The sequence below is a fragment of the Acipenser ruthenus genome, chromosome 47, assembly GCF_902713425.1.
Source record: "Acipenser ruthenus chromosome 47, fAciRut3.2 maternal haplotype, whole genome shotgun sequence".
NCBI classification, from domain to species: Eukaryota; Metazoa; Chordata; class Actinopteri; order Acipenseriformes; family Acipenseridae; genus Acipenser; species Acipenser ruthenus.
In genome coordinates this window covers 5111241-5139013 of record NC_081235.1, presented here as the reverse complement: position 1 = coordinate 5139013, position 27773 = coordinate 5111241, and the positions used below count along the sequence as shown (strand labels likewise).

General features: G+C 43.0%; 1 protein-coding gene across 1 annotated transcript; it reads left to right on the top strand.

Annotated features, from left to right (window-relative positions):
- Positions 1–40: 40 nt before the first annotated feature.
- Positions 41–27747, top strand: LOC117401204 (fibroblast growth factor 10-like). Its single transcript, XM_034912285.2, has 3 exons — positions 41–1047; positions 24489–24592; positions 26666–27747. Exons 1-3 carry the CDS (start codon positions 699–701, stop codon positions 26858–26860), a joined length of 648 nt encoding a protein of 215 aa, XP_034768176.1. The 5' UTR covers positions 41–698; the 3' UTR covers positions 26861–27747.
- Positions 27748–27773: the final 26 nt, after the last annotated feature.

Sequence of the window (27773 nt, the reverse complement as noted above, 5' to 3'; positions counted from 1 at the left end):
TACAAGGCAGGCTGGAGTCCGAGGAACAGTGTGCAGGGCTGTCACCCAGGCAAGGACCTACCCTCAAGCAAACACACGCTCTCACTCACACTGACTCACACACCGTCCAGGCAGGCAGGCAAGCAGACAGCTCCATCTCGCTGCGGACTCTCCCTCTCCCTCTCTCTCTCTCTCTCTTTCTCTCACTGTTGCAGCGTAAGAACAACTCCAGGAAAAGAGAGGCAGACAGGTTTGCAAGGTGCGAAGAGGGCAGGAAAGGATTTGATCTGAAAGTGTGGTGTAAAGAAGGAGCAGAAGAAGAGGAAGACAAAGGAGGAGGATAAATAAAAAAGGATCAATAAAAAAAAAAATTAAAATGGAATTACAATACACTTCAATTGATTTTCAAGACAAAATTTGAATTTCCAGAGCTTTTTTTTATTTGAATCTTTCCAAACGCCTCCTATATAATATACAGTATTTATTACTTACAAACACACATTTGGGGATAGAGAGTAAGGAAGGAAGCAATTTGCAAGGGAACAATTTTTATTTTTTGGAGCTTCTTTCCAATGGCTTTCTAGGGTGATGGGTGCTCAGTTCTCATTTGTAAGTATAGTGGGAAACCGTCTCCAGTCCGTTCCCCTCATTCCCAGCTGTCCCAGTTTCAGTCCCAGTATGCCCTGCTCGCGTGTGGGCGCTGTCTCTGCAGTTTGACCATGTGGAAATGGATGCCACCCACCGCCGGACCTCTTCCTGCTGCTGCTTCCGCCTCTACTTCCCCTGCCAGCCCCCGTGCCTCTTCCCTGTGCCTGGCGTGCTGCGCCCTCCTCCTGGCCACCAGCTCTGCCCTGGGGGGGTGCCCTGGTGGGACTGTTCCCAGCCCTGAGCCCACGAGGGTGCAGGAGGGGGCCAACTGCTCCTGGAGCCTGGACCGGCACGCCCGCAGCTACAACCACTTGGAGGGAGACGTGAGGTGGCGTCGGCTCTACTCCGCCACCAAGTTCTTCCTGCGCATGGACAAGACGGGCAAGGTGGACGGCACGCGCAGGAAAAACTGCATCAACAGTGAGTACTCGAGTCTCGGTGCAGCAAGGTTCTCGTGCTGGGAGGCAGGGGGGGAGCTGTGGAAATGTTAAATAACATGCTGTATGTACTTAGCAAACACAAGGAGAAAGTGTTTCCTTTCTCGAGGTCTACAGTGAAAGAGAGAAAGACTTTCAGAAACACTTAAAGAGACTTAGTGAATTTATTAACAAGCTACTGAAAGTCTTACTCAATACCTTTGATAAAAACTGCTTTACCGCCTTACCATTTTTGTCATTTGACTAAGTTTCTTTCACAATTTCTTTAGTGCTGGTGCTTTATAGTTATAGATGCTGCATATCCAGGACTGCCTGTATTTAATTAGTGCCTTCTGCAGTGCAGGAGGAACTGTTGAGTTGGGGAAAAGGTTTAATGCAGTTTTCAAGTGCAATGTGTGACTTTTTCATGACTTTAGTAAGAATAACCATGTGCTAGTTAATGTATTACACTTATTAGAAAGTGCTAAACGTGTGCTGCTATTACCCAGTGAGAGAGGGCAGGGTGCTCTGAAGATTTCTACACTTTCTAAAGGGAATTTAAAAGACTGCTCATGGGTTCATGAAATGATAACTCGTGCTTTGCTTATTTTTAAGCTTGCTTTTACAAATGAAAGCTATCATCAGTGCATTGGAATGGTATCCAAAGTTTTCTGGTATTGCGAGAAAAAAGAACGACAGGCATAAAATTATGATCACTGCCTCTCAGAAACTTTGGAAGTACTTGCATTGCTTTAACCGTTAATTAAATTAGTAATTGCAAAGCCTTTCCGGTAAGTGTTGCCACCAGAATTAAAAAGCTATGGATACCATCCGTATGTATCCCTGTTTGAACTCATAATGACTACAAAAGGTTTTGAACAGGATTCATTATCGATGCAGGTTCATCCTCTCAGCAGTCTTATCCTGTCTCTTAATCTTATGAAATCCCTTGTTGCGCAGTGAAGTGATTCGCTCTGCAGTGGCGCTAGACCCAGTTCCAGCAGGGATGTTGGGTTTGGGATTGCGTTGGCAGGTTTCCCCCGAGGCAGGCTAGTGAATTCCGGGACATGGGAGACTAGCTGATCCCTGCCTGTCTGGATTCAGTACAAGTCAGTGGAACTGACAATGTGATCAAAGGAGCTCTAATGATGTTTAGATGTAGCCTCAGTTAAAGGGCAGCGCAGGGACCAAACCAAATAAACAACTGTGTAGCATAGCTGAGCTGTGACACTGGAGTCTGTCAGCCAGGGGAAAGGAGAAGGAAATGTCTGTCTCTCTCATGCTCCCTTCTCTCTCTACACCAAGACTGCCATATATACATAATGTTAGTCCCCAGTCCAGAGATATACCAAGAAATCATCTATATGTATATTGATGCATTAAGTAATAAAGTCACTCTCATAAAACTATAGCGTGAAAATAATCAGATGTAACAGCAATGGCTTGACGGCACAGTGCTTAACAGTGATTGGTGCCCTCACTTTTACAGCGGACAGCATTTTATACAAGCGCCCACACGCAGGTGGGACAAGGAGCTGTCCATTCAGCACCATGAGCTCACCAGGAACCTCATTACATAAATACTGCAGCGCATAGCCCATTGTAAAAAGAGTGGCGCTGCCGTGATGTTCGTACTGTGTGGTCTCAAACGCCTCTCCTTTCAAATTTCTGAACACTGTATAACACTTTGTTTTCATACATGCTTTGATATGTTACTCACAGGGAAACTCAGATAAATAAAGTTCAAACCACAGCATCTGTTTCTTTAAATGTGTGCTTCCACCTGAAGAAGAGGTCTTGAAAGCTAGCTATTGTATAGCATAGTGAATTTAATAAGCTGTAGCCCATCTTCAAATCTATTATAAATAATACAAAGATTTGTGTGTTCGCGGGGTTCACATATTTGACCGTATTTAATGTGGGGTCCTTGCACCCTCTTGTCTCCCCTGTATGTATTGTGTCACTATATTACACCACACTGGTTCCGACGCCTTTAAACTTTAGATTTCCAGAATAGCACCTGAGCAAACCTGACGGAAAAAATGTTGTCTCTATAAAATCAAACTCCATATGGTCTCTCCATTTCCGCTATTGTAAATATGACTCATAATGTGTTGGGTTGCTGTGGTACTGCCGTGTTTTATGCTGTCTTTCCATCGCTATCCTGTACCCAGGGCAATGACACTATAAACCCTACAGAATGACAAGCAACGAATTTTACAATGACTTCACAAGCATCTTTCATGGCCTGAACAAAGCAAAGCAGGTTGAAAAACTTCAGACAGTCCGGTCCAGACACTATGGTTTATTCTGAGCCAGGAATCCTAAGAGTAACATTGACAATAGGCCAGGCCAAACAAGTGCGGTATGTTTTCAGTCTGCACTTGAATTCCATTCAGATAGACTTCTTTCTGTTGCAGTGCATATTGTTTACCAGGCTACTGTACCGACTGTGGTTACAATGAAACCAATCCTGATGACAATCACACAGACATGCGGTACAGCATTACAATAGCGTAACAAGATACGGGTCTATACACAGACCTAGACTAACAGTGACACGCAGACTCACACACACACTTACTCAATGAAACAAACACACGGAGGAACTGACAGACACACTCAGACACAGACTCATGCACGCCGACACACACACAGACAAACACACTCTGACACGCATACAAGCACACAGACACACGCAGACACAGACCAGGCACTTAAAGACTGACAGGCACACACTCAGACACACAGGTCTAGTAGTTCCTTTCTTTCTTTCTCCCTGCCTGCCTGCCTGCCTGCTTGCTCACTGCCACCCCAAGCAGCACGGTTTCACCCATCCACAGCCTGGGTCATTTTTTCCAGCCCACAGTCCCAGCCTCTCAGGTGCAAAAACAGTAGAAATTAGTCAACGGCTTGCTAATTGACGCTGGAAAAAACTGTATCAATCTCAGCAGACTCGTGTCTGGAATTATTGAGCCTGCGCGCCTGCAACTCAGTGGGCTTGTAGCGTTTAATGGGTAGGCTGGGAGGATGGGGTTACAGCTCCTCTCTTCACAGCCGCAGCCTTTAAAACCTCACTCTCACTGGGGCCTCCACCGGGCGTCCTTAACCCTTTCAGCGCCAAAAAAAAAACAAATACGTTTCATAGAAGCCTAGATAAACCACAAGGCAAGGTGCAAGCCTCACTTAATCTCCAAACCATTGTTTTTTGACATACCGTTTTCCAAAAGGTGCATTTACGAAGGAGAGGTTTAATTACAAAATTCAGGTCTTTTATGGCACATTCGATTCGATAGCTCCATAAAACAAGGAAACCATCCATGTCATTAACCAGATGCAAAAAAAAAATGCATATAACTATGCAGGAACAGTTTGCACAGGCATCTTTTGAGTTGTATTTAAAGGCTTTTGTCAACACACCTCAATTTATAGGGCAGCAGTGTGGAGTAGTGAGTAGCGCTCTGGACTCTTGACCGGAGGGTCGTGGGTTCAGTCCCAGGTGGGGGACACTGCTGCTGTACCCTTGAGCAAGGTACTTTACCTAGATTGCTCCAGTAAAAACCCAACTGTATAAATGGGTAATTGTATGTAAAAATAATGTGTAAAAAATAATGTAATTGTATGTAGAAATAATGTGATATCTTGTAACAATTGTAAGTCGCCCTGGATAAGGGCATCTGCTAAGAAATAGTAATTGACAGTTATTATCCGGGTATTCAATGTTGCATGCATATTTATCCTCTGTTTCCATGCTGTCACTATGCTTTACTACAACTTGCTATGCTTTTACCATAGCAGATTAGTGAGCATGTTACGAGAGTCTGATTGCATGCAGGGTAAGGTTGTTGTTTTTTGGTCTGCCCTTATGAAATACATTTGACACCTTGGCATATTTACGAGCAGTTTACATCTCAGTTTAAAGGACAGGCTGTTGAAATGTGGGTGTGGGGATTAATAAACTCAAAGGGTTGTCTCTGGTCCAGGCAATGACACCGCGCTCAACCTAAGGAAATAAAGTCATGAATGGAGGAAGTTGGGTGTTTTAATATACTGCCACCTTGCAGCATGCCAGGTTTTTTAAATACTGTGTTTGCAAGCAGCTGGTTGTGTCTCTTGTTTTAGACAGATGAGCATTGCAATGATTTCATGTGTTTATTTTGTTTGGATGAGACCAGTGGGAAAATAAAATAATCTTCCACCCTTGTAGGTTTCAGAAGAAAAAGAAGAAGAAGTAAAAAATGAATTCATATTATTTGTTTATTTAGCAGACGCCGTTATCCAAGGCGACTTACAGAGACTAGGGTGTGTGAACTATGCATCAGCTGCAGAGTCACTTACAATTACGTCTCACCCGAAAGACGGAGCACAAGGAGGTTAAGTGACTTGCTCAGGGTCACACAATGAGTCAGTGGCTGAGGTGGGATTTGAACCGGGGACCTCCTGGTTACAAGCCCTTTTCTTTAACCACTGGACCACACAGCCTTTAGAAGATTTAAATAATTTGAATAATATACAACAAATCCACCCTTTCACTCCCTGTGCTGGAAGAATTAGCAATCTGAACAGAAACTACAATGAACAAAAGAGGATATTATGTAATTGATATATCCTTTTAATGCAGTCTACTTCAGGAATCAAATACAAGTTTTTAAAAAATATTGCATTATGTACTTCAGAAAGTTGTCACCTACAAGGTGAAACTATGTTAGATGTAAGCTAATTCCTTATGACATGTTATGATTATACTTAAGACACCGTTTGGTTCAGGTTGTAGGAGGAGCACAGAGTAAACAAACTGGAAAGCCAACATGGTCTGTTTAAGTGCACAGAAGTGTAAACTCTTGTACTGCCAGGTGCTTCCCTTATAAAAGTTTTAGTAAAAGCATAGCACAGCGTAATAAAGCATAGTGAAAGCATGCTAAAGCATAGCAAAGCAATGTAAAGAACAGCGAGGTATGGTAAAGCATATTAATAAACATGGCAAAGCAGGGTAAATTATGGTTAATACATGGTATTACCATGGAACAAGCCTGGTAAAAGTGCAAAAATACCACGGCAAACTTGTGTAAGGGTTGCTTAGCCTTATCGAGTGTAGATTCCCCCCATTCTCTCTACGCTGGTTCTATAAGCACATCCCATATACGCTGTTATTAACACAGTACAGAGTAGAATACAGCGTTTACTAGTTCAGTAACACTTCAGTAATAATCTGAAGAAATCCAGGAATATGTTTGCAGTGCTGTCACTCAGGAGTGCTGTTTTACTGCCCAGCCTGCCCGGGGTTTGGCATTGTTTTGTGAGCGCTGTCTCGGGACGCCCCGTGACTCTGAGGTGTTAATGTGCCTGTTCTCGTTTTGGGAGCCGATCGGGTTACACTGCTGGCACCTCAGTCCTTGAAAAATCACTCATAATCCTGTCTTTGATCTTTCCGAATCAGGACTTTACTTCAACATTAGTGGTTAAATAATAAGAGCACTCTGTTCCCAGGGGGAAAATAACTTCAGGACTGGTACCCAGGGACACGTGTTTCAGCAACAGTGGAGTCATTGGAATAACACTTCAGTGAGCGCACAGGCTTCTGACTTTATGAGTGGCAACAGCGTAGCAATTAGCAAGTACAGCCAGAGTTTGGCCATAACAGTCTCAAGAACCAGGGACAGCTGTGCTTCTTTTTTTGTTTTGTCATCCGTGAGTTTCCACACGGAAGAGAAATATTTATTTCAGAATATATGTTAGCATACTCTGTAGAATAGTTCAAAATCTGTTGCTATTTAATATTATATATATATATATATATATATATATATATATATATATATATATATATATATATTGCAACATGTGTTACAAAAGTGAGTTTGACAGGTGTTTGTAGTTAAGTCCCACACAAACTTTCAATATATCAAAGCAATAAGTTACTGCGTTCCAAAAAGTGTGTCTGACAGCCCAGTTATACAGCCCTGTACTTTAAATGATTTGTCTTCGAATTGTCAAGTGTGCGTAAATCAGCCCTGGGCTTCACACCCACACAGTGAACTTTTCCTCTGCTAGGGAGATAACGCTAAGCCATCATAAAGATGGTGATCAGACTGGGGAGAGACGCAGGCTGGCTGGCTGCCGCTCGCGAGGTGTGAGCCGGTATCCTTCTCTATCCACCTGCTCCACGTCCTGCCGGCACTTTGCTGAACGCCTGCCAGCTCACTCCCTGCCAAAGAGGGTGTTCAATAAATTCACCTGTGCATTAACATTCTCAAGCTGTCTTGGTTTAAATAGACTTAGCACTGAAGATTCACAGTGATCAATGATGGCTTAAAAACCTGGGGTGCAACACAGTAAGCAAACTTGTGTAGCTCAAACCCAAACAGTAATGCCAACGTGGAACAGATCGCAAGTGGGTTACGATCAAGAAGGGCATGTATTTGGAGAAAATTTTCAAGAAACGTTAACAGAAATCTTTTCATTCGTAATGGGCAAGACGGCAGATTGCACAGGCGCATTATATAGGGCCCCTGGGTGGGTTAACTTCAAGATAACTTTCTATTTCAGTTAAGTCATTTTTGAACCGGAAGAAAACACCACCAATTCAAATTTAAAATTATAAACCATTTCCTTGCAGACCCATAATTAAGGGTCTTTTCGTTCTTGTTTGGTAACTTCACTGAGTGCACTGTTCCTTTCTGGAAAAATCGTGCAGATGACAATTTGGAAGAGCTTTGATAGCTCTAATATTTATATTGTGGCTAACGAAGAGGAATCAGGCATCAGTATGCACAATAGTACTCATAACAATAATGATAATAATACAATACTGTTCATGACCTCAGGCACCAGGTCCATGGCAGCAGTGCCGGTCTGCTGGCTTGGTTCCACCTGCTGTTTTCTGCCCTGCGCTTTCTGTGCGATGGATGTCATACTTGAGTTCAACAGCCGTGAGCCAGTGGCGACGGGCACACCAATGACATCACACCATCGCAACAGGAGAAGAGAAAGAGTTGGGGATTTAATAAAACCTTTTTCCCCTATTTTGTCAGTTGCACCATTTGTTTTTAACACCCTTTTTACATTTCAAAACTAGAGATTAAACAACTTAAGAATGCTTAAGTGCCCCAGAATGAATATGCTGGGTTGTTTATTTCCTAGGTTTGTAAATTCGAGACCATGTCTCTGTGTGTGAGCAAAGCCAGTGCGCTTATTGTGTGAGTCAGGCTGTGTTTCCTTTCATACTGAAGTAAACCAAAAAAGATGTTGCATTTTCTTTCAATTGTCTTTAATTAGGACCAGACCTCAGCAGAGGTCCAATTGTTTAAATAAAGCAGATGGATGGCCTTGAGAGAATAGCAGAAACAGCGTCGGAAAACATTGCTCTGAGGAGGGACAAACAATGAACACATGCTGTTTACACTGGAGGAGCAGCGTTGCACTGGAAAAAGAAGGAAAACCTCAGTATAGGTACGAAAGGATCCCTAAGAAAAGCTTGCAACGGAAAATCTGCAAGGCAATTTGGCAGTTTCCTGGCTGTGACCGTAATTTAGCTTTACAGAGCTTTATACAGTGTACCAGGAGATTTTTATAAGGGGTCCATCGAAGAGAAAATCGGGCTCCGCTTTTTTTTTTTACGGTTTACTGCTTTCAAATACTTCCAAAATATAAGACGAACAAAATTGACGAAGAGCTTCCAAAAACGCTTCTGTGTAAGATCTCTTATAAACAATGACTAACCAATCTATAAATTGTGCTATAACAAGTGTTATAAAAAACGAATAACCATCTATAAATGTGCTATAACAAGTGTTATAAACATTAGTGGATGTTTAACATTAACAGTTCCATTTATTAGAACATGTAACGAAGGCATTTATAAGAGTATTTATAATTGCATAATAAAATGAACTCATAATATGTATTTTGTTTAATTTCAAAACTACACATGTGAGAACTATACAGGGAGCGGGTGTGCATGCTGTCAAAAATGAATGGATGTGTTTCGTTAGCTACAACCCCTTTGAAGACCCCAGTGATTTTAGTGCAGTGCTGCCTGTCTGTGACCTCATTTCAATAATGGAAATCAGAGAGTTGAGGGGTCTGGGGCAGGTCAGACAAGACTGATGGTTTTGTTGCTACACATTTCCATAGAGATTTTCATACCACTGCTCCAAGCCCACTGCCAAGGTCAGGCCCCTGTAAGCTTTCTCATGTCCTGAAAATGTCTGCTATGAAAAGATGTCCTGTTAAAATACAGGTGCATTGACGACACATAGTAACACTGTAGCTACCGTTTACTAATATTCACTACATGCACTCAGCACACTGTTCCAAATAGAAAATGTTTAAGATAAATTCACTACATTTGCATTTTGTGCCGGTTTTCTATGAATGGTTGAATTGAACTCTCAAAACTGTTATTCATTCAAGGTAGCGCAGCAATTCCTAGACTGACATTAAATCCTCAAGAGACACAGCTAAATAATCCTAGTCAAAAAGTCACTTGTTTGTGTTCAATTATGCAAATCAAATTATGTCTTAAAGAAAGAAAAGTAAACCGGAGTGAAACTTCGGTAAATTCATCCCAGAATGTAGTTCATAGCAGTGTAATAAAACATAGTGAAAACATGGTAAAGCACAGGTAAGCATGGTACAGTACAATAAAAAACAAGGCAAGCATGGTAAACGGTGATAAATGCAGGGGGGCGGGACACGGGGAAAACTGCCCAATCAATATGATTAATATGGTTAATATGAGGGGTAATTCACGGTGAACACTAAAAAGCACTGAATTAAAAAGAAGTCTGGTTCTGTTTTTACTCTGAAAGCCTAAGTCCGGACATCAAACCAACAGCAGATGTGATTTACGCTCAATTTAGTGGCACTCAGAAATGAATCCCTGTCTTTTGATACTGTGCTCCACCCACCTGTCTTTAGCACAGGAAACTGCAGGAGCTGTGAGTCAGAGAGCGGCGGGCGGTTCTGCTCGTAACTATGTGTGAAGTCTTTGGTACAGCTCGTTATGGATGTGATGCATGATTTGAAGGCAATTTCTTCTCCCTGATTAAAGGGACCCAACCTCCCCCCCCGGTCTCGGGTTGCACAGCTCCTGAAGGCCACACGCAGCTTTAGACAGACGTCCGACCACTCGCCCCGTTAACCCTTTAGGCCTTGTTGACCACTGTGCTGCACCTTAATGGGGCTGAGACTCAAACTGTAGCTTTATCATTTCCAGAACCAATTCCAGATTTTACATTCTGTTAGATTATTAAGACTCCCCATTGCAGTCCAGTTTGTACTGTGAGATGAAGATTAAGACTTAATACGACTCCAATTGTGTAACAGTTTGAAAGAATTGAGGTTTTGCATTCGGATATTTTTACAAGACCCCCACCGCAGAGCAGTTTGAGCCAGCGTGCAGCCACTGGTCTGGTCTCAGAAGCAGTAGCAGTTGAATAAACGCATTTTAAATTTCTATACTTTGGAAACGATAACAACATTTGCATCCATTTGGAAAACAAAACAAACAAACAAAATTATAATTAGGAAGGGCAAAAAAAAAAAAAAGTCCCCAGAATAAAAACAAAAAAACAACCAGTGCTTATGCTGTGTATACAACAACAGCGTTAGTTTATGACCTCTCCTGAGATGCAAATAAAGCCTTGTGAAATCGATGAACTCTCAACTCCCAGCTTGTAAACAGTAACCCTGCAGTCACAAAGTACAGATTGGCTATTCGTTTGAAACAGTAGGTCTGGCTCCCTGAGTCTCAGTGTGGAATTCCAGAAGTGTGAAAGGTTTGAATTTGGGGTAAACCTACACAGACTTCCTGTATCTGTATTTTTTGTATTCCTGTACACTGGTCTTATCTCACCTCCCTCCCCCTTATCTCTCTTATTCTCATTCTCGCTCTTCTCCCCTTCATTGAAGACTGAATTTGCACTTTTAGTATTACAGCAGACCCCCGTTATCCGTGCTGATTGGGACCGATTTGAGCCCGAATTAGTGAAAATCACGGATTAGCCCAAATTCAGTTTACTGTTTGGGAAATACCCACGCTATTAATTGAAAACTCGAAAAAATACAATAATACAAATAAAATATAATGTCCCAATAGTGGTCAAAATATATCTACTGTACATAATCAGAGGCAGAGAGAGCTGGTTTAATAAAGTCACTGATCTTGCTCTGTCTTTAATTGTTATAACTGCTCTTCATATTCAGACTGCCAGGCTAAGAGAGGCTGATTTCTGCTCGCTTGTCACTGGTTTCAGTAACTACAATATAGGTACTGTCCGTTGGCTTGCACTATACTGCACTAATAATGCACGCAATTACCTGCTTCCGCATAGATCAGATGATTTCTGCACTAATACATTTTGCTAATGTACAGTATTTAACCGCATGGATTATCAAAACACAAATTATTGAAACACAGATAAACTGGAGTCTGCTGTACTGCTCCTTCCTCCCTCCTTCCCATTCCTCTTTCTCTCCACCTCCCTCCCTCCCCCTCTCTTCTCAATCGCTTGCCTCCCCCTCCTCCTGTATCTCTCCCTCTTTACTCCTCTGTCCCAGGTCTCTTCCCCCTTTTCTCCACCCTCCGTCCCCTCTCTCTCTCCGCATCTCCTTCTCTCTCTTTCCTCTCTTCCCTCTCCCTTCCATCGTCCCACTCCTCTTCCCCGTCTGCTCTCTCTCTCTCTCTCTCTCAGGCGTGTGTGAATGGTGAGGCTGACCTCTAATTAGTGGCGGTGCTGGTGTAATGGACTTCCCCTTTATCAGCCATGCTGTGATTGTCTAATGAAACACTTCCTCCCTGCAGGGGGCTGGACTGCTCCTGGAGGTGTCTTTGATACAGCAGCCCAGCAAGAGAAAAGAGAAAGAGAGAGAGAGGTAGAGAGGATCTCCAGGGAGCTGTGCAATCACACCACTGCCTCTCTGAGATCTTTACAGGGAGCAGCTGGGACCTAAACCCTGTACTGGCTGAGCGATGGTTACTTGTAGACACTTTCATTGTATTTTTTTTAAATAAAAGCACTGCTTACAGTATGTTGGCCTTGAAGGGACAAAAGACATTTTGGTTGTTTCCCCATTTTCCCACTCGAAATTTAAATTATATAAACATTTTGTGAAAATACAAACGCTAGCTTTGTTGTTTCAGTTTTGTCTAGACTTCCGAGTGTTTTGTAAATGAGTGGTTTTGTGTTGGTTTGTGTCTAGACTTCAGTCTGTAAGGTGTATTTACATACATATTGCCCCTTTTGTTAACATCACCCAATATTATTATTATTATAATAATAATAATAATAATAATAATAATAATAATAATAATAATAATAATAATAATAATAATAATAATAATAATATGGGCAGCAGTGTGGAGTAGTGGTTAGGGCTCTGGACTCTTGACCGGAGGGTCGTGGGTTCAATCCCAGGTGGGGGACACTGCTGCTGTACCCTTGAGCAAGGTACTTTACCTAGATTGCTCCAGTAAAAACCCAACTGTATAAATGGGTAATTGTATGTAAAAAAAAATAATGTGATATCTTGTAACAATTGTAAGTCGCCCTGGATAAGGGCGCCAGCTAAGAAAGAAATTATTAAATAATAATAATAATAATAATAATAATAATAAGAGTACAACGTGTTTATTTGGATCTACAACGCCATGCTTTTTAATAGGCTTTGCCATACCTCTCTGGCCTTCACAATGCTTCCCTATGTTTTACCATGCTTTCATTGTGCTTTACTACACTTTTGCTTTTAGTGTAGGAAAGAAAAGAATCACTTAAAAAGAATCACTTTCTTCAGTCCTGTTTCACATGAGTCCAGGCTATGGCAATGGTTTCTTCAGTCCTGTTTCACATGAGCCCAGGCTATGGCAATGGTTTCTTCAGTCCTGTTTCACATGAGTCCAGGCTATGGCAATGGTTTCTTCAGTCCTGTTTCACATGAGCCCAGGCTATGGCAATGGTTTCTTCAGTCCTGTTTCACATGAGCCCAGCCTATGGCAATGGTTTCTTCAGTCCTGTTTCACATGAGCCCAGGCTATGGCAATGGTTTCTCCAGTCCTGTTTCACATGAGCCCAGGCTATGGCAATGGTTTCTTCAGTCCTGTTTCACATGAGCCCAGGCTATGGCAATGGTTTCTTCAGTCCTGTTTCACATGAGTCCAGGCTATGGCAATGGTTTCTTCAGTCCTGTTTCACATGAGTCCAGGCTATGGCAATGGTTTCTTCAGTCCTGTTTCACATGAGCCCAGGCTATGGCAATGGTTTCTTCAGTCCTGTTTCACATGAGTCCAGGCTATGGCAATGGTTTCTTCAGTCCTGTTTCACATGAGCCCAGGCTATGGCAATGGTTTCTTCAGTCCTGTTTCACATGAGTCCAGGCTATGGCAATGGTTTCTTCAGTCCTGTTTCACATGAGCCCAGGCTATGGCAATGGTTTCTTCAGTCCTGTTTCACATGAGTCCAGGCTATGGCAATGGTTTCTTCAGTCCTGTTTCACATGAGTCCAGGCTATGGCAATGGTTTCTTCAGTACTGTTTCACATGAGCCCAGGCTATGGCAATGGTTTCTTCAGTCCTGTTTCACATGAGCCCAGGCTATGGCAATGGTTTCTTCAGTCCTGTTTCACATGAGCCCAGCCTATGGCAATGGTTTCTCCAGTCCTGTTTCACATGAGCCCAGGCTCTGGCAATGGTTCCCATATGCAGGTCCTTTGTTTCTGGAGCTGGCCGTGACCCTTTCCTTTCCTAGTCTCCCGAGTCCCTGCCTGACCCTTTTCTCACACTCTGCCTCTCCGCACACCGCCCAGTCACGCTATCTAGGAAACTGGATCCCTCTAATTTGCTCTAATGGCTCTCGGAAGGGTCCTGTTAATTCCCCTAAGCGTTCATTCAATAGGAGCAGAACATAAAAGCAGCTCACAGTGGAACTGTACCGAAGTGTCTGTCTGCTTGGGTAACAGTATAGCCTCATGCACTGGCGATCGCTGGGGCTCGCCGCTCCTCTGAAACGCACAAAAGGAGGTCAGCCAAATAGGGGTTCCCAATTAAGAACTTGATCATCAGGCTCGCAGATTCAACGCAGATATAGGGGTTCAATATGATTGCCATGCTGTAATTATGGAAAACAGCAAGCTGTATGGGTTTTCTACACTGTACCATGCTTTCACTAACATCTTACCGCAGTCCATTTGGTAACACTTTACATTAAGTCTCTGTACCTATGCTGCAATTACCATATGCTGTAATGACATATATGATAACTTTATAATTACATTCCAAATGCACGACCACATGTGTAATTTAAAAAGACGCTGGCATGTTTTTTTTTTTATTTTGTAAGTAAAACATTCACACTATTTTTTTCTATTCCAGCATAAACATTATTTTCAGAGAAATGTTTCAAGTCATGCATGTTCTAGCGATCCTTAGCACCTCCCATCTCCTGCTGATCAGCCTCTAACATCACCTTAGACGAGTAAATATGAATCCTGAACTGCAGTGAGCGTCTGTTCTTGAATTGAATGGGAACAAAGTATCCTGCTGTGTTCAGCGCAGCAGCTGGACTCTGCCTTGTTTTAGCAGAAACTGCACATGACCTAATAGAGCTTAAATACACCATGCAGTTAACCTCTGCTGTAATGGAACATGGCACATGCAGCAACAGCGGCTTATGAACATGACGTGAGTTTGCTTTTTACATACAATTATCCATTTATACAGTTGGGTTTTTACTGGAGCAATCTAGGTAAAGTACCTTGCTCAAGGGTACAGCAGCAGTGTCCCCACCTGGGATTGAACCCACGACCCTCCGGTCAAGAGTCCAGAGCCCTAACCACTACTCCACACTGCTGCCCGTATGTATGTTTGCCTATTTATGTACTGTATGCTTGTAAGTTTCTACATATATCTGTATGTATGTCGATGTACAGCGGTATTTGACATGGAGTGCCTTTACTAAGTGTTACTGTTGCTTTAGAGACAAGGCTTTGAGAAAGCGTTCCCGGGTGAAAATTGCCGCCCCTTCCGCACCATAGCCAGCCACCTTGCCCCCTGAATACCTCGCGGTGGGAGGCAGCCTGGCTCAGCCTCTCTGTGACTGACAGAGCAGCTCATTAAAGTGCCTCAGTGAGCTGGCCTGTCTCTGTGAAACGGGACAACAGGCCATGTGATTGCACTGAGCCCTGTGCACACTTTGAGCAGCATTTTCATTTACAAGGATCAGAGGAAAGATGATAATACGCAAATGCAATATAAAGAAAAAACCTGAAAACCCGCAGCAGCGTGTCACCTGGAAGAGTTAGTGCTTTCATAATAGTTCTGTCCCCCAGGCAGCGTAATAAAATACAGTCAATTATAGTCATTTATATTGCTGAGAGATATGGCACCTTACTAAATGGCATGATTAATAACCGCTCCATGCTGCTAACACTGCTTATCAGTTCTGTAGCCACTTTGTTATGTAAGGGTTTATTGTCAAATTGAGACGCTTGCTGGTAATTGTTTTTTATTGATAGATGCGATAATGATATATATTTCCGTCATCATTGAGTTTTATGGTAAAACTGCGTAACTGTTTTTGAGCCATGATTGCTCTTTTTAATGGCTGAAGACGTGAAACCCTATATTCTATTAAATTCAATTTGAGTAAACCCTGGCAGCAATAAAAACAGCAAGCGATCGCCTGCAGCCCTGTGCGTGTGTGTTAACCAACATACCCAAACGACCATTATAGCGGACCAGGTTTTTGCAAGCATGCACTATGTCTTTTAAAAGTAATGGTGAAAAACGTGGTTCGCCTTAGTGGGAACTGCTGTTCTGCTGATTTAAATCAGAAACTGGTTAGTGGAGATTTCATGTAGGCTTGTGCTTTTTAACTCTAGTTGAGGTCAAATTAAATTTAAAAACGTTTTAAAAAAAGCCCAGCTAAAACTGCAAACATCCCAACTTTGGCAATACCAGCTTCCAAACATAGTGCATGCTTGAATTAATCCTTTTGTTTGCAAGACATGCCCAGGCCTACCCTCCTGGTAACATACCTGCCAACTATACGTATACAGAGCACCAATAAAACATCACAGAGTCGACAGTGACAGACAACAATATTAACTGCATGTGAGCAACGTTTGTGAGAGAGTTGGTAAGGTGGGTGTGCATACGTTTTAAAAAGGACCTCTTGAATAAAGTGACCAAAGAAGGTTGAAATGGCACAGACATCATTGCTAAAAGCGTGGAGGTGCAACGCTAACGGTTTGGCTCAAGTCACCTGGTTACAGGAATTGACAGTTACACTGTAAAACTTTATAATCTCTTTTACAAGCTTCTGTCTGCCACACCGCCGATTCCAGGGTAACTCCTCACAAGCACAGCTGCAGGGTTCAAAACCAAACACTTGTGTCTCTGAGCCTGGGAGTTTGCATCATCCCTATTAAGTCTCAAATGCAGAGATGATTTATTGAAACCACCCACCCTCTGTGAGACTCATGGCTCATGCAACAAGTTACTTACACAGCAACACAGGGAGAGAGAGCAGCAACTCGGGCTGCATCCAACCTGCCGCTCTGCTCTCACAGCTCGTTCCTCTCAGGTGCCAAAGAAAGACTGGCAGGGAAAAGCCACAGTGGAAGTCTGTGCTTCTGTTCCTTCTGCTGTAGTTACATCTCTGCAAGTCTTGAGATATTACCGCAATGTAGTTGTTTTTTTTTGGTTTAACATTCTTGCAGGAATGTTTTGAGCAGGTGTGAGACTAGTGCCGATGTAGAGAAAAGGGAGGTTATGCAAGTTTTTTTTGATCACTCACGCTCTCAACATTTAACCTCATAGCACCCAAGGGATAAGTCTGATCCAAAATGACAACCAATTAAAATATTTGAATCGTTCAAGGTGAAGTAATATCCTAATATCTCCTTTTTTAAAAAAAAAAAAAAAAACTTGATTTAGACCAAGCCCAGTCTGGGAATGGAAGCTGGGTAAATAGAAGCTGTATGTGAGAAACACTGATGAAGGCATTCGAGTCTCAAAGAGTTTATAATTCCGTGTTGCTATGGGTGACGTACGGTGAAGGGAAATCATCTACATCATTAAATCATCTACATCATTAAAATGTTTCACAAAAGTAACTTATTTGAGAGTCACACTGATGGGTTTTCCCCCATCTTTTAAGGAGTCTTTTTAGAAGTCCCAGTAGTTGAAAAAATACATTAGTTATTAAGCCTGGTAAATAACAATCTAAATGAAACACTCATAACAGAATATTAAACAGGTAAGAAATGAAGTATTCTGAAATGTCAATGTCAAATCCCTTAAGGAAGGGAAGACAGGAAAGAACTTTTTTGTCTGCTCAACCTCTCCCCCCCCCCCCCCTTCTCCCCCACCAGACATATTCAAAACTATTCCCAGCACTGTTCATCCCTGGTTCCCTGCTCTCTCCCAGGGGGACCGACTCTGGAGATGCTGCAGATAGCATTATCTCCCCCAAGTCTCTAAGTTACACCACAGGGATTCCTCCACGGCTCACTGTGCGTGATGAACTCCTTTCACAGCCAGAGAGCTCCCAGCTCAGAACAAGTCCCTCGCAATCCAATCGGGGCTAATCAGATGTGCCAAACCGGAGAGACGATCTGTTAACCACCCTGTATGTGCTGGCAGTGGCAGGATGAAGCGACTGTGTCAAAGGGACAGGGCTATTGATTATTCATCAGCACTTCTTGCAGTAGGAAGAAGTAAATAATAAAGTTATACCAGGCTGACATTACACCAAGTAGTGTTATAGTCAGTGTTGTGTTACAGATTCTGGCCCCTGTCTGTGAAATGTAGATTTAAGCTCCATTACCACACCTGCAGAAGAGTCTGGCTCTTTTGCACAGCAGTTAAGGCACTCGCTTGCGGCATGCATGATCGTAGGCTATATTTGTCTTCTTGACTTCATGCAGCTGCTTTTGCATTTTTCAAGCTGAGGAATCTTTCTGCATTACACATTTTTTCTTAATGCATTTGATACAAAAAAAAAACCAAAAAAAAAAGAAGCTTTTTTTGTGCCATCCAATTTTGCAATCCAATTTGAATACAGACATGAAAGTAAACTAGAAGGAATTCTGTTAGAATCCCATGAATTTTGACCTGGGGTCAGGTGCCAGTCAAATACCCCCTGACCCCTGCCATTATCGCCTTCTTCCTCCCAGATTTAGAAACTGGACCCAGTAAAGTGGAGGGTGTTTTTAATGTCTCTGCTACCAACTAGCTTAGCGTCTCACACAAAGGAGTCAATGGTTCGGGGCAGGTGCTGGTGCCCCAGGTGGGCTCTCTGTAAGAAAGGTCAGTCAGTGCCGGCTCTGCTAACACACTGGTTATGGAGCAAGTAAGTCTGTGTCGTATTAATATGGCCAAAGATTAACAAGAATAGCCACCCCACGCCTCCAAAGATTAACAAGAATAGCCTCCCCACGCCTAGGGAGAGTTACAATGGCACCAGGTTAGAGAGCTCTTTTAAAAAGACTGCCTCTCCTGACCCATTAAATTCCCCAGACCAACAAGGTGGAAGCCACTGGGACAAAGTTAAGCTTCTCTTTAGTTTTCCTTTCTTTCACAGTGGGGCTCAGTGGGTCTAGACAGGGGCTAAAAAGCACCAGGCGCTCATAAAAAAGCATTTGGAAGAGGCCAAGTGGGGTCTATTGTCCCTCTTTTTCAAGGCGACAGAGATCATCTCAGCAGGGCTAAGACAAGACAGGCGCTGGCTGAACTAAGGGGCTTCACTGAGACTCACACGCTCGCCAGAGTGGCTCGTTCTAAAGGGAGCCCAGATCAAAGGTGCTAGTAAGAGCCATTAGGCACAGTGGTGCAGAATCAACATGAAAAGAGGTCTTTTGAAGAAAAAAGAAAGAAAAAAAAGAAACACGTCTCTCTCCGTTTTTGGAAACCAGGCAAACTGTGAAATTCATTGAAAAGGTTTGTCAATCAAGGGGCGGACCCCAGTAGGATCCTCCAGGTTCCCAGGCTTCCTGCTGGTGGCTAACATGGAAGTGTAGAATGGGGAGGGAAGGCCCAGGAAACGAGGGGGGAAAGAAAATCACCAGTTCCTTTTTTTCTTTAATAAGGCCTACTCTTGCTTCTCTCTTCTCTCTCTTTTTTTCGTTTCATTTTTTTTGTGTGCTGCTGCTGAATAGATTGTTCAGCCCACTCCCAGGTGAGTACTTCACAGTGTGTTACCCAAGAATGAGCTCTCAGACTGGGCTGAATTCTCTGGAGGGTGGGGGGACCACACAGTGACTCTAACCCCCCCGTCCAAACAAAAGCTGACAACGGGACCCTGTCAGTCCTTTTTCCTTTTGTTTTTTTTTTGTTTTTGTTTTTTTTTTAATTCAGGAAAGGCTGAATGATCTAACGATGGGCCCACTTCCAAAAAAATAAAAACTAGAGAAAGAAAGAAAGAAAGAAAGAAAGAAAGAAAGAAAGAAATGGGGAGGAGTTGTTCTTTTCCATAGAAAGAAAAAAGTGCACACTTGACTAAACGTCTATAGACATTGCTTTCAGCTAAAAGCCATCAGGACTCAGGGCAGCTTAGGTCATGCCCTGTCAAAGCCTAACAGGTCGGGCCCAAGTTTTCATCAATGAACATTTAAGGCTTGTTAAAGGTGGCACCATTCACAGTGCTGAGGAGAGAGAGAGAGAGAGAGAGAGAGAGAGAGAGAGAGAGAGAGAGAGAGAGAGAGAGAGAGAGAGAGAGAGAGAGAGAGAGAGAGAGAGAGAGAGAGAGAGAGAGAGAGAGAGAGAGAGAGAGAGATGGTTTGTTAATCCAGAGGTCTGGTTCTGGTAGTTTTAGCTTGGGCTCTACTCCTGTCCAGGAGGTGCCCCAGTTTATAGGTGAGAGAAGGTCTATCCATCCTCACGATTATCCAATTCCAGGTCTTTTTTTAATTTCTACAAATGTATTTATTCATTCATCTTGGCTGACCAGGATATGATCATTTAAAATGAACCTGGAAAAAATCGTTCACAGGTTGCATTTAGGTGGTCTTTATATAAAGGGGATGTAATATGGATAATAAACAGTAGTAATGTTAATATCCCTGGAGGGATTGAAGAGCGGTGGTATTTAGATCTCTTCCTGTTTAGATCATTAAAATAGAGCCCGCAGGTGTATAAGTGAACAACGTTCTAATATAAAACAAAAAAACAGTATAGGCCACTGCATCTTTGATGTTTAAAAAAAGACTGCTGTCTCACATCTTACGCCTTGCCAACACAGCTGTCTAACAGCATGTACCACAGGAGCAGCTGAAGATGTAGCAAAAATGTATCTCTTTTATCTGTGCGTGTAAAAAAAAAAAAAAAAAAACCATCGTAGGAAGATGACATCACTTTGCATGCATGAGCGATCGCATTCACAGTCCCGGGCCCTTGTCCTATTCATGGGTCAAGACTGTCTTCAAAAAGACCTCGGAGGAGCTGCTGACAGTGGTGTGAAGAAGCCACGGCAGATGGTCTGAGTGGCGGCTTCAGATCAACGAGACCCCCCCCCCCCCCCCCCCCCCCCTTCTCCACAAAGCCTCACCTCCACGTTTAACTTTTAACACACACCCTGCCTCCCACTGAAACTGTTTTGGTACACAATCTTCTTCTCAGACGAAAACAAACAACCGTCCCACATTGCTGAGCTGCTCCGGGCCCCTGAGCTCACACAACGCACCCTCACGTCCCTGCTCTCTGTTTTTAATTTGAAGATGTAATTATGTCAGGATCTGATACTGGCTGAACAGTTTAAAGATGAAGGCTCGCTAGGAGATGTCAGTTACGCCCGCCTGTATCTTGTCATCTCTGATTTTATTTTCTTTCTTCTTGATTTTTGTCTTTCTTTGCCACGGAGGTCCCTTTAAGTCTGGTATTGTTCAGTAAGGAGCTGTAAGTGGGTTGCGTGGCTCTGTGGATTGGCAAAAGGCAGATTGTAAATTCTTTCACCATCTGGATGGCTGGTTCAGCTCCAACCTAGATTCACAGTGGCTGATGAGAGGCAACAAGTTGTTCCAGTTAGAAAAAAAGTGTCATGTGAACCCCGCACACATCTTTCCATTGGGTTCATATTGGAAGCGTTGTGATTGAATTCAACGCTAATGATCTCCGTGGGGATGCATATGCCTTTATCACCCCCCTCCTCAAAAAACCTGCCCTCGACCCCACCTCCCTCCAGAACTACCGTCCTGTCTCCCTCTTACCCTTCCTCTCTAAAACCCTCGAGCAGGCAGTACACCGCCATCTCTCTGCTTTCCTGTCTAACCACACTCTGCTCGACCCTCTCCAATCTGGTTTCCGCTCTGCTCACTCCACTGAAACTGCTCTCCTGTCTGTCACTAACTCGCTAAACTCTGCCTGTGCTGCCTCGCTCGCTTCTGTCCTAATTCTCCTCGATCTCTCTGCTGCCTTTGACACTGTTGATCACTCTATTCTACTATCCTCTCTTGCTGACCTGGGAATCACTGGCACTGCTCTGGCCTGATTCTCCTCCTACCTCTCCAACTGCACCTACCAGGTAACCTGGCGTGACTCAACCTTCACACCTCACCCTCTCTCAACAGGAGTCCCTCAAGGATCAGTCTTGGGTCCTCTCCTGATCTCTCTCTACACCCGCTCCCTGGGCCCCCTCATCACATCCTATGGTTTCTCATACCATTTCTATGCTGATGATGCTCAATCTTCCTCTCCTTCCCCCATCTGACCCCACCATCCCCTCCCGTATCGCTACCTGTCTGTCTGCTATCTCCTCCTGGATGCACTTGCATCACCTCAAACTCAACCTCTCGAAATCTGACCTCCTTTTCTTCCCCTCCTCATCTTCCCCCTCCTCTGATCTCTCTATCTCCATTCTTCTGGAATCCACCATGTTCTCTCCCTCCTCCTCAGCCAAGAACCTCGGAGTAACCCTGGACCCCTGCCTCTCCTACTCCCAGCACATCTCCACTCTGGTACGCACCTGCCGATTCTTCCTGAGCAACATACGAAGAATCCGACCCTTCCTCACCAACTACTCAACACAACTCCTCGTCCAGGCCCTAGTACTCTCCCGCCTAGACTACTGCAACTCCCTCCTGGCCGGCCTCCCTGCGTCTGCTACCCATCCATGCCAGCTCATCCAGAAGTCCGCTGCTTGCCTGGTGTTCTCTCTGCCTCGCTTCTCCCACGCAACTCCACTGCTCCGCTCACTCCACTGGCTCCCGATCACCGCTTGCATCCAGTTCAAGACTCTTGTACTGGCCTACTGATGCCTTGACCAGACTGCACCCAGCTACCTCCAGACCTTCATCTCTCCCTACACCCCCACTCAACCTCTCCGCTCCTCCTGCACTAAAAGCCTGGCTCTACCTCTTCTATGCTCCCCTGCCTCCAGTGCCCGCTCCTTCTCCACCCTCGCTCCGCAGTGGTGGAATGACCTCCCTACAGATGTCAGGACTGCCCAGTCCCTGACCACCTTCCGGCGCCTCCTCAAGACTCACCTCTTCAGACAACACCTGTAAAACTCAGCTCTTCCCTTCTGGTCTATACAGCCTTTAATGCACTTTAACTTGCACTTATCTGCTCCCTATTTTACTGTATTTAATCCAGCACTGAACCCAATCTGTAGTATTTTGTATTTCGCTTGCACTCGTATCTAACCCTGATGTATCTATCAACACTGTTATCTGCTCTTGAACTGCCCTGATGTCAAATCGTACTGTGTTTTGTATTTGCTCTTATCAGGACTGAAGTCACTGTATTTTGTATCTTGCTCTTAATTGTACTGTAATTCTTGATGTGTATTTTTTGTATACAACTGTCGCCCTGGGTAAGGGCATCTGCTAAGAAATAAATAATAATCATAATAATCATAATAATAATAATAATATGCCTGGTGATGGGAGATATCGCTGAGGGTGGGGTGCTTGCTTGTATGTATACTTATACATTTATTTAGAGATACACATAGAGATTGGGATGGTGCAGACACTTTTTTATTGCCTTATGAAGGATATATCTCAGGAAATGTTATCAAATTCTGCATAAACATTTTGTTATAGTATGTTTTTGCACTGTAAGATTTTAGATACAGGGGCGGAAAGACTTTTCAAAATGAGTTTATAGATTTCTATATATTATTTACTTGACGTTAGGAAGCATGTTGTTAACAGTTAATCAAGAAAATTAAGCATAACCAATTCTCAAACACATGTGTTCCTGCCTGAGACCAGTTAGCTTTAGGCTGAATATTTGTGTGTTCAGACTCAAGTAATTTCCTATTGGACTGGTGTCCACATTGCAATCAGCACCCATACATGTTGCGTGTTTACCGCTCGACTCCAAGTGAAACACGCATTCATCAGACACCTTGACATGTTGCTTTAATAAAAGTGCTGCAGAGAAAAAAAATCTGCTGAAGAATCTGTTTGAAAGTCTGTTTGCGTTGCCTGTAACTAGGGACAGAGAGAGACGATAAAAGTTACATCAGGGCCATTTCTTGTGAGAGTCTGTTTCCAAACAGCTGTGTGATTGAAGGAGTGAATTATCACCTATTCAATTCCCCAATCGCCTCAATAAGGTTATATTGTCACAACAGTGCGACCGAGCTTCTTGAGCACGGGATCTGATAAGACCATTTCTAATCATCCTCTTCATGGATTTTAAGGAGACAAGTAACCTGCATGATCATAGAACACAGATAGGAAGAGTGGGTTGGAATGGTTTTAAGTGGCTATCAGGCGATGTTTTGTGCCGAACAGTAAACAAACGAACATGCCCTGCAGTTTCTTGCCAGCTGCTTCTGTTTGCGATTCTGTCTGCTGTCTCATTGTGATTAAAACCAAGGTTTTAAAATCAATTTTCTTACCTCTTCACCCTAGCAGTATGATCACTGGTCCCCACTTTTTTCTTCTGTTCATGATCTTTTTGTTCTTTGCTTTTAATTTTAAACTTTAGTTTGGGTTATGCAGATGTTCTGGTGGCTTTGGTCTTGCGGGTTTATAGTGTCACCAGCAGCCTTGATAAAATGACAGCCTTTTTATGTACAGCCGTTCATTCCTTTTATTAGACACATCATTGATTGTTGTAACAGATCCTAGATCTTTAGCATTGCAGCGTTATCACAGATTTCATTTGACTGAAGTTTTCCGGACTTAAAGGCATTAAACAGGTGGTTGGGAGGGGTAAGTGGGACCCCAATAGGTAAATACATCGTGAACTTGAACACAGTGGCACATCACTGTATGTTTCTGGAAGTTGTTTATGAGGTCCAGGTCGTTATTAGCAACAACAACATCCCGAGGCGTGATAGCTATAGTGGGTGATGTTATCAGTCATGGAGCCTGTTTGATACGGGACACCGCATTGCATCAGCCCTGGAAACCTCTTATCTATTAACGATATCTAATGATATCAACGTCGTCGGTGAAATAATTCATCGCGCTAAAGTGTTCCCTTTCTTTCCCTTGCAGGTGTAATGGAAATCCGATCCGTGAGCGTGGGAGTGGTGGCCATCAAATCTGTCAACACCGGGCTGTACTTAGCCATGAGCAAGAAAGGAAAGCTCTTTGGATCGGTAAGCGGAGCTCCGCAGTTTCTGTTCAAACACCGGGACTGTAAATGCATCCCTTTAATGCCTTTGTATATTGCCTTAATGTATTACAGCAGATATAAAGCATGGTATAGGACCGGACAGTATGGTAAATCTGCGCAAAACCTTGACAAAAGTGGAAGGGAAAAGCATGGGAAAGCATGGGTACCTGCTAAATAGAAGCTGACCTTGAGAATTTTACGAGAGTTTTTCTTACCTGTAATTCAGTCCTGCAGTCAAAGATGTCAGACTCAACGGAGGCTGGGTAATTAAAACAATAGCAATGACTACACAATCAGCACATTGCTACAGATTATGAGCAAACAACCATGACATCACTGATTCACACAGGGGACATTTTAAAGAGCTACTTGCACAAGCACTGTGCTTTAAATGTACATCTCTGTGAAAAGGGATTGCAAACATTTTTTAAGGAAGTTGAAGGACAGAAAGACTGTTCACTTTAGCATTAAACCACCTCAATTTCTAGTGCCATGATTACTCATTAGCCAATAGTCTATTTGGCCAATAGGCCCTCATTTGGTTGGAGGCTAAAGGACTGAATCGCAAATAAATCAGTTCATGTGAAATCTCCCATTAAAAACTCTAGACCCTAAGCTTAGCAACATTTTTATAAGAATGCCCTAACACCTTTATGATCCTGTGGTGAATGCATCGTTCAAACCTATTAAAATAGAACAAAGTAAACACTAAATACTAAGAAATTAACACTCTCCTTAAAAGAAAAAGAATGCCTAGACTATTACAAGAAATTCATATCGCATGGAACTAAGATGTGTGAGTAACTGATTAATTGGTCGTTCACGTGCTCCGATTTCTTTGTGGGGGTCTCATTCATTTTCTGAGGGGTTTTAAATTTCACTGCGGGGTCCTTGGACCCTACAGACCCAGGCACAGACTCAGCACTGTGCGATCTGCATGTGTGTGTTGCAATCAAGGCGTGCCTCTTCATAATGTTTCATAAAGTGCCGTGCCAAGTCCCGTCCTAATCAGATGACACACAAAACAGAGAGGGAGAATCCTCATGTAAGTATTGCGTGCACAGTGCAGAGAGGCGAGTGTGTGGTTCAACACCTGGGTGTTTGAGCTGAAATCTCTGCTCAGCAATCTCCCCCAAGCTGCGATAAGAATTGGTCACGGACAGCTGCCTCTGCATTCGACAGCATAAACAAGACAACCGCCAGTCTGCCTGATAAGATAAAAAAAAAAAAAGGTTATCAAACAATAACGTGTTACCTTACCCCCTTGAAAAACGCCTTGATGTCTTCTAAACACACTTTCATGTGCGGAGAAATTCCCAGCCAAGCATGCAGGTCCCTTGATTGCTCCTCTTAGTCAATGGACCTGCCCTGTTTTGTACTGTGACATGACAACAGACAGGATTTCTAAAGAGAGATTTGGTTTGTCTGTTGTGTTTGTTTGTGTGTGTGTTTGCTTGTTGGGAAGTAATCCTAACCCTTTTTTTTATTATTATTATTATTTATATTTTTTTACCATGACAACAGACATCTTGGGAACACGCTAGTTCAGGGTTAGTTATAAGTGGTTCTACGCATGAAGACAGTTTGGAACTTATTATTATTTAGTCATTTTGCAGACGATTTTATCTAAAGCGACTTACAGAGATGTGGGGGATGAACTATGCATCACAACTGCTGCTGCAGAGTCACTTACAATAGGACGGATGTCATTTACAAATTAAAACATTAAGATATCAAGAGATTCAGAAACTAAAAATGTACTTAGCTCAATTTTTACATCGTTATGATTTAGGATGGGTGTTTACAAATAGTTTTCTGATGTATAATTGGATAGTTTGTATTTGCACATGTGGCTGTGCCTTTACAGTGAGTGCGTTAGGTAATGAGTCCCCCAAAGCAGCTACGTGAAAGAACCCACACAGCGACACGCTATGTTCCACTCCTCCTGAGCAGCTCAGAGCTACAGAGCAGATTCCATCGATGATCTGAGCTTCTCGGTTACTTAACGCACCCACTGAGAAGACTGACCCCCGGTTCTCTGTTTTTCTGTTTTCAGGAAGAGTACAATCACAACTGCAAGTTCAAGGAGCGAATCGAGGAAAACGGCTACAACACGTACGCGTCGTTGCGCTGGAAGCAAAAGGGACGGCAGATGTTTGTCTCGTTGAACGGCAGGGGGACCCCACGGCGAGGACACAAGACAAGAAGGAAACACCTCTCTGCACACTTCCTGCCCATGCTGGTCTCCTAGCAACCATTATTATTATTATTATTATTATTATTATTATTATTATTATTATTATTATTATTATTATTTTACAATTTTACTTCCCTGCGTGTACATTTTATTTTGTTTCTGGGACATGGAGAGAGGGATGGGAGGGGTGGGGAGGGTTAATATTTTAAGTTATTATAATTTTTTCCTTGGGTAAGCTTATGGACCAAAAGAACAGCTGCTAATAATGTGTACATATATTATTATTATTGTTATTATTATTGTTATTATTATTACACATTAAGAATATGATGAGGCGTATCTATATAAAGAATAGCAACCTTCTTTTTTTATATGATAGCAGACAGTGTTTTATTTGCCAGTGTATGAGCAGCACTATAGGTACAGTCAGGGGAAAGTTAAGGATAAACAGATTGTTGCTCGTGTCGGATATAACGAGAGACGTACAGTGAGCACCCAGAGGATCATGGGGGAATCCCATTAAAGACAGTGGGGTGGAAACACAAATGCACCTGATAAACTGTGGAAGGGGATCAAATGCATTGATCTTCCTACAGTACCAAGGCAGCTTCCAACCAACACAATGGGAACGTGGACCAAGGACAATGAACTGCTCATCCTGCACAGAAACTAAAGGAACACAAAGCCAGGACAGACAGGCCGGCTGATATTAATGCCTGACCTGGCATTGCAAACCTCCCTTTGAACCCCTGACTCAGATCAGGGGTCAGTGTGGACGATGCACTGAAGGACTAGGTACCAGTGGATCACTGTAACCTTTGGACGCAGCCAGACTTTTTTTTTTGTTTGTTTTATTAACCAGTAATATTAAGGATGGGCTTTTGTGTATGTGCACTGACTGAAGTGGGAAACAAATAAAAACATTGTTTAGTTGTCTTTAATGTGTCTTTTCAGAGTAGGTTTGAGA